Source organism: Olea europaea, chromosome 17 (assembly GCF_002742605.1).
Source record: "Olea europaea var. sylvestris chromosome 17, O_europaea_v1, whole genome shotgun sequence".
Taxonomy (NCBI): Eukaryota; Viridiplantae; Streptophyta; class Magnoliopsida; order Lamiales; family Oleaceae; genus Olea; species Olea europaea.
Window position 1 is genome coordinate 1,268,925 of NC_036253.1, and position 10,646 is coordinate 1,279,570.

The window sequence follows — 10,646 nt, forward strand, 5'->3', positions numbered from 1 at the left end:
TTTTTACATGTTACAGGGCATTATTTACTTTATTTTGACACTTAGTCTTGAAGTCTTGCCTCTTCATAAGATAAACCTTGCAACAGCCTGTCAGTTGTGGACAAGTTCGAAAAAACTGTTCCTTGCCACTTCTGGTAGCTCTTTAGAACCTCTTCTTGCATCTTCCTCAGAAGATCATGAAGACATTGATGTGCTAGCAGAGAGAAATAGGGTACTATCTGGTTCAGGTGGTAATGCATTAATCTACCTGCATAATCTTCGGAAGGTACAGCAACATGCTAAAATATGTAAATTTTTGAGTGTGGGTTGTACTTTTTATCTGATTGAGTCACGTAATATGTTTTGTGATTTCAGGTGTATCCAGGAGGGAAGCAGAATGGTTCAAAAATTGCTGTTCATTCATTGACTTTCTCAGTTCAAGAAGGAGAGTGTTTTGGTTTTCTAGGAACTAATGGAGCAGGGAAGACAACAACTTTGTCAATGCTATCAGGTATTAACTACTTCATACAATCAAAACTATTATGCTTGTGTGTTCATTTATGAGCAGTGAGAATTATCCATAATTATTAATTATTCAGAAAAATTATCTGTCCTTTATAGTCATTATAGTGGCCAAAAATTACTGGAATATTTCCATGGAAATGATTTTTTTCTTTAATGAATACTTAGTTGGTATTCTTGCCTGTATCATCGTGTCTGAAGTTTTCCTATGCCTTTTATGTGTTTCCCTTTTCCCCCCTAAACAATAGGCATGGTCAAGTAAGGTTTATAATCTTTCTCTATTCAATTATAATATGCAGGAGAAGAACGTCCTAGTGATGGGACTGCCTTCATTTTTGGTAAAGATATAAGATTAAACCCAAAGGCTGCTCGTCGACATGTATGTAGAACTTTCTTCATTAGTTTCCTTGTTTTTCGGATTGCTTTAAGGGTCCTCGTCAAGGTAACTATTAGATTGCACATGTCTGACTTTTTTCATTTCATTCTTTAAATGTTAGATTGGTTATTGTCCTCAATTTGATGCTCTTCTCGAAGTTCTTACAGTACGAGAACACCTTGACCTCTATGCAAGAATAAAAGGAGTCCCAGAGTACGAGCTTGAATACGTATGTAAATTTCTTATGCTCCTGAAGAAGGATTAATGTCAATTGTTTTCTCCGTTCTTCGTTTGTATATTTTAATTGAGTCCAAGATATTACACCATGATATGCATTGTGGTCCATTCTGTTTTGATCAATACTGATCTTTAATCCTCACTTGTTCCTTTTTTATTCCAAATGTGGTCATTTTATTAGGAACTAGCCTTAATTCACACATAATTTCTCTAAGCTCCCTTCATAATTCTTTTTTCCTCCCAAATTGCAACCCTTTTTGAACAAATGAGTCAGAGTTTTTTGATTTGAGATCAAGCATGATAGTTATATTTCGTTGTCTACATTTTGGATTTGACATCGTCCGATATCACATGATTCATGCAAGTGATGAATCTTGGCAGGTTGTTACAGAAAAATTAGTGGAATTTGACTTGCTGAAGCATGCTAATAAACCATCATATGCCTTAAGTGGGGGAAACAAACGTAAATTATCTGTTGCAATTGCGATGATTGGTGATCCTCCTATAGTCATTCTTGATGAACCATCTACTGGTATTTACTCTGATTCATTCCTTGCAGTTTAATCTTTATTTCTGCATATCTATTTGATTAACCCTCGAAATTGAATTGCAAGTTTAAAACTCCCTCCTGTGACATGCAAAAGATAGAAAATTGGTTTATATATATTCAGTATTGTTAAATAATGGGGAGCATCAATATCCAATGAATGAAAATGTTTCATAGAATTAGACTTGGGTGAACCCATAAATTTGGAGAGTAGAAGGGTTTGGAGGTTAGCCAGTTTACGTCAAATTCCATTGTATATTGGTCATCTATTGAGTTGGGTTAGTGTTATGTTATTCTGTACCATCCTTGCAATATAAGTACAATAAAGAAGAAATTTATATGGTGCTTTGGAACCTTCTCGTTTGCAATGAAGTACTTTTCATGTTTAGATAGGTATATCTGTATCTTGCCCTGGTATATAACTTGAGAAGCTGCATCTGTATAATGTTTTAATATTTTAGGTATGGATCCTATTGTCATCTATTGAGTTGGGTTAGTGTTATGTTATTCTGTACTATCTTTGCAATATAAGTACAATAAAGAAGAAATTTATATGGTGCTTTGGAACCTTCTCGTTTGCAATGAAGTACTTTTCTTGTTTAGATAGGTATATCTGTATCTTGCCCTGGTATATAACTTGAGAAGCTGCATCTGTATCATGTTTTAATATTTTAGGTATGGATCCTATTGCTAAGCGATTCATGTGGGAAGTTATATCACGCTTATCGACCAGACGAGGAAAGACTGCTGTCATTCTAACCACCCACAGCATGAGTGAAGCTCAAGCTCTTTGCACAAAAATTGGAATAATGGTACTCTTTCTTTGCATGTTTGGTGTGCATTACTCTGAACAAGTACAGGACAGTTCAATAAACAAGATCTCAACTTCTTTTTCTTAATATTATCCAGTATCTAGTATTGTTTGATCTACGTTACCAAGAATGCATTCAAGGCGTTTAGCTTTTTTATGATTTGCTCGTTAGAGATTCAAGTCATTAATTATTGTGTTGTTTGCATGTGTCTTTAGGTTGGAGGCAAGCTAAGATGCATTGGGAGTCCCCAACATTTGAAAAATAGATTTGGGAATCATCTCGAACTAGAGGTATTTTTCTCTAGTCTCATGCTAAGAAGTTTGATATATTTCATTTTAATTTTATTTTACCCGTAACCCACGAAGTTTGCTCCTCATATTTTTTATTATTATATCCATCTACAGGTTAAACCTACGGAAGTTGACTCCTTGGACTTGGAAATGTTGTGCCAAATAATTCAAGAGAAGCTCTTTGACATTCCTTCTCATCCGAGGAGTAGTATACTGAACGACCTGGAAGTATGTATTGGCGGCATCGACTCCATAACATCCGAGAATGCATCAGCAGGAGAGATCAGTTTATCAGAAGGAATGATTGTGAGAATTGGACGATGGCTTGGCAATGAAGAAAGAGTGAAGGCTCTTGTTTCTGGAAATAATGAATCTTGTGGGGCTTTTGGCGAACAGTTATCAGAGCAGTTGGTTCGTGATGGTATGTCCACTTCTGTCACCTGATCAATGTTTTTTCAACGTGAAGTTGAAGTTTTATTTGAATAAGTAGACTCATTCAACAAAACAAGCCAAGACTGTCCCTATTAGGGGTTGGTTACCGAATCCTTTTTTCCCCAAGTTGTGTGATCCAACACTATCCATTTTTAATTTTTGTTTTTTGCGTCAGTCTGTTGGTAGGCAACTTTGGTTAGAAAAACTCTTAAGGAGTATGTTTGGTCGAAGTTATAAGTTACTTATTTTGACACCAACACTAGAGTTACTTTCTAAATGATAACCCTTTTAGAATGTGAGAAATAAGGCCTTGTTTGAGCCCCATTAATTTCTTGTATTGTATTATGGAATAGTAAATTGATGGAAATGTATGGTTAAAAAAGAAGAAGAAAATTTTGATTTGTGTGTAAAATATTATTTTAAAGAGGAAAAGGCCATTTCTCCTTTTCTCCCTTTGAGAACATAAGGATTGTAAATGGACAAAAATGGATTATTTTTTTGAGATGGATCTTAATCACCAGCAACTCAGATCTATGTCAGGGTCGTTTGGATCATTTTGTTTCCATATTGCATACTAGTATTTCACTTGTTATTACTTTTAATTTTCAGTAGTTGATATTATTTTTACTGTTGTTATGTTATTATAGGTGGCATTCCTCTGCCAATATTTTCAGAGTGGTGGTTAACCAAAGAAAAGTTTGCAGTAATTGATTCTTTCATCCAATCTTCATTTCCGGGTGCAACGTATCAAAGTTGCAACGGGTTGAGCGTTAAATATCAGGTATTTCACTTGTCAAAGATTTTATTGCCAGTCACAATTGAATTATTTTCCGGTCATTGTTTTCAATACATCGTCCTTCACAAATCCGAAAATCGACGAGGAAACAGTAATTTGGCCAATTATTGTTGATACAACAGCAATCTATAGTTTCCGTCTTCTTCACCAGTGGATTAAGTTTACTTTTCAACATGCCCCTCACATGCAATCTGGATTCATTTCATATTAAAGGCTTAATATGTGTATGATTTTCATAAAAGGATCACACTTAGACTCGAACTTTAAGACCTTTGTTTACTATGATATTATGTTGAATCATCTTATTTAAAAGCTTAAGTTGTCTCAGTGGTTTCATTAATTTATCAAATTTAGTCTCCAGGAAAGTGCAAGCCTTACTCATCCTTTATCAAAAGCATGACACGTGCACAACTCTGATGTTCAAATTCAGCGTGTCTACCTGCTCATATACCATGCTAAACTATCTCATTTAAAAGCTTAAGCCGATACAGAAGGGATGTATTCATTTATTTAAATTATGCCTTTACCAAACACATTTTTAAGTTGATTTTTGCATTCATGGGACGATTGAGTTGATTTCTGTCACTGTCTGCCTATTGATTTCTAAATCAGTTAGTGACTGATCTTATGTTTACGGCAGTTGCCATACGGAGAAGACCTCTCGCTCGCAGACGTTTTTGGGCACATAGAAAGAAACAGGTGAATACTTTTTTTTCACTTTACAAATTTGTTTTACATTTTCTATTGAAAATCGGGATTTAAATGTTATGAAAAAATCTTTTCCTGCAGAAATGAACTTGGTATATCGGAGTACAGCCTCAGTCAATCTACGCTCGAAACAATATTTAACCATTTTGCTGCGAATCCATGAGGACCTGCCGCCTTCGCATATTCTGATCCGACATCGGAAAAAATTTCGAGGGGATACGATTTCTCATGAAACGTTCGCCAATTTTTTGTAAAGTGTATGTTGTTTATTGAGTGATACAAGTTGACGTACATAGTGGATGAGTAAATAGGTTGTGTGATGTACAATATTGATTGGCTCTAAGTAACATCATTTTTTCGCCTTTATTTCGTGTAAAAATCCCGTACTTACACGATGTAGTAAACCGTTTGGTTAGGGATATAGAAATCGGGATTTTTGAGGCGTTGATGATGTTTGTTTTTAGTATCTCGACTATGTCGTTGCCATCCAGTTGAACGGAAGCTCGTCGTTCGCCGGTGATTGTTAAGAATGTGTTAGTTATTAGACAGAGACTTGCACTTGGGATCTTCTGCATTTTGTGAAGGCATTAATACTTTGAGAATAGTTGTTACATATTATCAAGAAGATTAAATAATGAAGCCAAACAAAAATATATTGGGATCGTGCAAGTCTACGAACAATATTTCCAACAATTTTTTTAGCTTAATTCTTGGATTAGAAAATATGGACAAACATTTATAGCAAATATCTAAAATATATTATATTTTCTAGTAATTTCGCCTAAAAGTTCGTTTGATAGCATTAAATTATATGAAAAATGTCAACCGAGAAATTCGCTTTCTATTTAGGCTGTTTGATCTGAAAGTGAAAATGAAATTCGAATTTCAAGGTACAAACATTTAGAGTGCGTTTGATTTATTATATTTTTAATGGAAAAATGTGTTTTTTCTCTTAAATTCTTACTTTTGTGTTGTTTGATTGTTATTTTTTTCATGGAAAATATTTTTCCACTTTTGGTCACGTGAAAATCAAGGAAAATATTTTTTTAGGAAAAGTAGGATTTTATTCTTCAAGAAATTCACTCTCTCTTTCTCTCTCTTATTTATCCACTCTCTCTTATTTATTCACTCTCTCTCATTAATCCATTAATAAAAAATGGGCAAGTATAATATTTTTTAGATTGAAAATTAAATCAATCAAACACATTTAATTGACAATTTTCATATAAATAAATTTTAGGCGATTGAATTATCTAGAATTTATTTTCTTTCTATGTAAATTTCATACTTGTAATCAAACGCACCCTTAAAGTGTGTTCTTGGCCAATTTAGTGGAAACCGAATTCCTATGATTTTGTTGATTTTTTCCTTTTTCAAATTTTAGTGAGTGTTTGAAAGTCATTTTTATGTAAAAATGTATTTTTGAATAGTAAATCGATGGAAAATGTGTGGTTAAAAGATAAGGAAAAGTTTTTTATTTACGTGTAATATTATTTTAATAAAAAATGAGTGATTGAAAAGAAGAAAAAAAAATACATTTAAAAAAAAAATGAGTAACACAGAATTTAAACGTGTGAGAGAGAAGAAAGGACTTTAGAGGATATATTGTGGTCCGAAACATATGGCTAACACTTGCACGACCATTCCCTCTACACCCTGTCCTCATAACGGTTTCGGGTTCGGTGCCAGGATCGGAATCCGAGTTCGATTCGCTTGCTATTCAACTCTCCAAGTCGAGGCAGCGGCAGCGGCTTCCGCTATGGCCACTCCCTCAACTCTCTCCATTGCTATTCTTCCCGCCCGGAACAATCTAGTCTTCGTTAAAGGAGGGCCGACTCGCAGACATGCCGTTCGATTTGACTCAGTTGGAGCCAGTCGCTTCAATCACCATCGTCTCTGCTCTCCGTCATTTCGCGTCTCCGCCACTGCTTCCACTGCGGAGCTTCCTAGCTCTACAGGTCACACCTCTCTCTCTTTAATTATATACGACAGACGGGTACTTATTACACGTATATGGATAGAGCTTGTGTGATTACTGAATAATTGAGTTGGTTAGTGAATTTTTTCTTATTCATAATTAAAATTCAGTGGGAAAATGATACAAATTGTAGCGTACATTTCCAAGAAAGATTGTAACTTGCACCAGTGAGAGCATTGACTTGATGAATTTTGGATGATAATATAAAGGAAGAGCAGATTTTTAGTAACTTAAAAGGGAAATAAACCGCAAAAACTAAAAAGTATGAATTTATGGAGAATATATATACTTGCACTTGTAGTGTAAAGAAGCAATTACTGAAGTACAAAAATTAATTCAAGAATGGGATGCTGAAAAGACTGCAAACTGTTGGACAAACATTTAACACAGTACAATGCACTCATGAGTGGCTGCAGTTTTTGTTACTATGCTGCCAACTGATTAACAGCGGTCATCCATGCCTGATGAACCCCATTGTGGCTCCTTGTGCGAGTATAGGAGATCTACATTGACAAGGTTTATGAGAAATTAGCTGAAAGCTATAGGATTAGCTTTTGAGATATTGGTAGTGTTATGGATTAGACGATTAATCTATACTACCGAGAGCAATTAGTAACATGAAACATAAAACAAAAGCAAACGAAAAAAATATGCCATTTAGATTGGTTAACTCTCAATGCAATGCGAGACCCATGCCTACTTGATTCCATAGCAGGATTTCGCTATATAGATGAAGAAGAATGATTTTCTCTCGCCTCTCTTTTTTCTCTATACGCCTAGATGGGCACAAAAAGATGCTTGCCTAATATCCTTTATAAAATTAGTGCTATGTAGTATATGAATGGACTAACCATTATACCCTTATAATAAATAAACATTGTAATTAGGCTCCACCCATCAAACAATCTCCCACTCGGGGACTAATCCTCCACACATTCAACAATTTTCCACTTGGATCTTCTCAAGTGCTAAGACTTCATCCTTAAGAATGATTGTATAAAATGATATCATCCCCACAAGGCCAAATTCCTAGCCCCCACTTTGTTGACCTTATATCATTCTCATCAAGCCCCTGTTTGAGCCTCTCTCTAATAACATATTTTTTCCAAACTCTTTTTCAACCACAATTTCTCCCTATAAAATAATTTTGCACGTAAACCCAAACTTCTTCCTACTTTTTAACCACGCATTCTACCCCCACAAAGAAAAGAAAAAAAAAACGAACTCTATTACAAAAGTCATTTTTCAAAAAAATGGGGCATAGACAGAGCCTAAATGATATTTCTTTTTTGCTTATCCAATAATTATTTGATCAATAAAAAAAGTCTTTAATAGTTTTTCACCAATGGTTCCAAAACATGAGTGATACTTATTAGATGGATCTATTAATGTTGTACTTACAGGATTTGATGTTTCCTTTCTTGCAGCTCAGGTTATTGAGAATCTGGTAATTATAGGATCAGGTCCTGCTGGATACACAGCGGCAATTTATGCCGCTCGAGCCAACTTGAAGCCTTTAGTGTTTGAGGGATATCAAGTAGGTGGTGTTCCTGGAGGACAATTGATGACCACAACTGAAGTAGAGAACTTCCCTGGGTTTCCAGATGGAATAACTGGTCCAGACTTAATGGACAGGTACGTGAACTTTTTGAAAGTATTGCTAGTTTTGAATTGATCCTTAATAATGTTTACATTAGTTGATACAGTTGTGATTCGAAGAGATCAGAATCTTTATATTGTCAATTTCACTAGGATTCGGAAGCAAGCCGAGCGCTGGGGAGCGGAGTTATTTCAAGAAGATGTGGAATTAATTGATGTGAAAAACATACCTTTCACTGTGCAAAGTAGTGAACGCAAGGTAATGCTTCCTTTCAGTTCAGGTTATCTTATATCATATTGCAGTATTTGCTGAACTACTGAGACAAAACTCTAATGAGTCAGATCCGAGAAAACCATTATTCGAGAATCCCCTATGGTTATTCATTATTTTGTACACAGAGAATTCTATAGTTTTCTGGACAAAAATAAGGACCTGTGGCTGTGATGGTATGTGTCCTTTATTTGTTGTGCTTAGCTTGTTTAAACTGATTTATGACCGTGTTGAAGTCCTGTGGCTTGCATTTAGCAATAGACAGAGAGCAATCTTTGCTTAATAACTTAAGCACACCATCATGATATTTCATAAGATTTAGCAGTAAACAATGTTGAATATACAAATGCAAATAAATAAAATATCCCCCCTTTAACAACCTAAGTTTTTAGTTGAGATGGTTTAATATCGTATCGGACTAAGCAAAGATTTTGAGTTCAAGACTTGCTGTCATTCATGTATCAAAATCCATGTATCAAGCCTTTGAAGAAAAAATGAATCTGAACTACAGAGGATGTGTCGAAGATAATTGAGTAGGTGCATAGATAGATTCATCCTATCAAATGCCTTTTCCTTAGCTTCTGCTTTCTAGCTTTCTTGAAGAGAGGTGCCAAACATAAATTGCGCTTGTTTGGCCCTATTTTTTAAAACTCATTTCTCCCAAACTAATTTTGAACCACACGTTCTCTCAATAAATCAATTTTAACCGTAAACTCAAAATTTTTCCTATTTTTTAACCACAAACTCTCCAAAACAAAGTCACTTTTCACAAACTTTTTTTTCCTCATAATATCTCTACCAAACAGAGTTATATATACATTCCCTCTCTAACATTCTTAAATTTTGGATGAGGTGGCAGTAAACAAAAATGACCCATGCCATTCTGATGGTGTAAAACAATCTTTTGGAATGATTAACCGTATTATTGTTCCATTTAAATGCCCATTTCATGCAAATGTTACGTGCATAGCATTTGTCAATTCTGCATGTATTCACGTAGACATATCTGAATTTATCAAATAAATTGTAGATGAATGTAAGCACTGTGACAAGCATGACCACTCCTCTTCTTTTATTAAACAAATCACCAACTCATCCTTGGTGGATTTTTAAGCTCCACCAAAGAAGGATGATGGGTTAGAATTCCCCAACCCCAACCATAATATATATGGAACTCACAAGAATACAAGGGAGGGTGGCATAGTCACTCCTCTTAATGTTACTTTTTAATCTTAATCAGCATGTTCGCCTTCTAGTTTTTGAAAAAGTTACATGTCAATGCATCCATGCTTCATAATATACAACTATTCGTCCATTATCTATGTTCATGTATTTTTATGAATGTTCCACTCATCGTTGACAGTGAACTCAATTCAGTGGAACTCTGATATGTAACTCTGTAAACCTTAGCTTCTGGCTAATGCTGATTAAAATTTGATGAAAAGATTGAAAGTGGATTACTGCTTTTCAGGTAAAATGTAATAGTCTTATTGTTGCTACTGGAGCTACTGCAAAGAGGCTGGGGTTACCTCGTGAAGATGAATTTTGGAGTAGGGGAATTAGTGCTTGTGCAATATGTGATGGAGCATCACCATTGTTTAAAGGTCAAGTCCTTGCTGTGGTTGGAGGGGGTGATACAGCTACAGAGGAAGCATTATACTTAACAAAATATGCCGGCCATGTTCATTTGCTCGTACGCAGTGACCAACTAAGGGCGTCAAAAGCAATGCAAGATAGGTGAAAACAATGTGTTTCTCAAATCACAATTTTCTTTTCCATCTTATGCATGAAATCTCTTCAATTTGCATGTCAATTTCAAAATTGTTGGTGTATGTACGGCTCTTGCTTTTGTATACGTTTCTACTTTCAGAGATCTTAGCTGATATGTCTTGTGGCTCTTGTTCTTCTTTTCCTTTATACTATTATTTAATTTCATTATGATCAGAGGCATTCAGTTACATCTTAGGGTTGTCGTTCCATGCATTTGGTTACATCTTCCTGCTTTTACTGTCTTTTAAAAAATTTATATTTAGAGAAATCCTGACCTCTTTCATCTTTAATTTATGTTCTACACTGAATGTCATTCTCTTCCGTGGTGT

General features: G+C 35.0%; 2 protein-coding genes across 3 annotated transcripts in view; both read left to right on the forward strand.

Moving 5' to 3' along the window:
- LOC111365874 (ABC transporter A family member 1) overlaps window positions 1-5,266 on the forward strand; it is a 28,498-nt gene extending 23,232 nt beyond the window's left edge. The window contains exons 41-51 of the mRNA XM_022986380.1: window positions 17-265; window positions 355-490; window positions 801-880; window positions 999-1,106; window positions 1,496-1,646; window positions 2,337-2,473; window positions 2,689-2,763; window positions 2,878-3,184; window positions 3,843-3,976; window positions 4,632-4,690; window positions 4,781-5,266. Of these exons, the coding sequence (XP_022842148.1) occupies window positions 17-265; window positions 355-490; window positions 801-880; window positions 999-1,106; window positions 1,496-1,646; window positions 2,337-2,473; window positions 2,689-2,763; window positions 2,878-3,184; window positions 3,843-3,976; window positions 4,632-4,690; window positions 4,781-4,862 (1,518 nt within the window). The 3' untranslated portion in view covers window positions 4,863-5,266. The remainder of the gene's footprint in view (window positions 1-16; window positions 266-354; window positions 491-800; window positions 881-998; window positions 1,107-1,495; window positions 1,647-2,336; window positions 2,474-2,688; window positions 2,764-2,877; window positions 3,185-3,842; window positions 3,977-4,631; window positions 4,691-4,780) is intronic.
- Window positions 5,267-6,305: 1,039 nt separating this feature from the next.
- On the forward strand, window positions 6,306-10,619 carry LOC111365951 (thioredoxin reductase NTRC-like). Of its 2 annotated transcripts, none has more exons than XM_022986531.1 (4): window positions 6,306-6,657; window positions 8,105-8,312; window positions 8,430-8,535; window positions 10,019-10,616. In XM_022986531.1, the coding sequence occupies exons 1-4, from the start codon at window positions 6,321-6,323 to the stop codon at window positions 10,286-10,288; spliced, it is 921 nt and encodes a 306-aa protein (XP_022842299.1). In that variant the 5' UTR covers window positions 6,306-6,320; the 3' UTR covers window positions 10,289-10,616. The 2 variants fall into 2 exon arrangements, with proteins under 2 accessions (XP_022842299.1, XP_022842300.1); XM_022986532.1 differs by having other exon boundaries at window positions 6,370-6,657; window positions 8,110-8,312; window positions 10,019-10,619.
- Window positions 10,620-10,646: the final 27 nt, after the last annotated feature.

What these genes read in the sequence shown, in the direction of transcription:
- LOC111365951 (XM_022986531.1), top strand. Translation starts at nt 6,321, where the DNA reads ATGGCTAACACTTGCACGACCATTCCCTCTACACCCTGTCCTCATAAC. An exon ending in GGAGCTTCCTAGCTCTACAG is followed by an intron (nt 6,658 to 8,104) that starts GTCACACCTCTC and finishes CCTTTCTTGCAG; the next exon opens with CTCAGGTTATTGAGAATCTG. An exon ending in GGTCCAGACTTAATGGACAG is followed by an intron (nt 8,313 to 8,429) that starts GTACGTGAACTT and finishes CAATTTCACTAG; the next exon opens with GATTCGGAAGCAAGCCGAGC.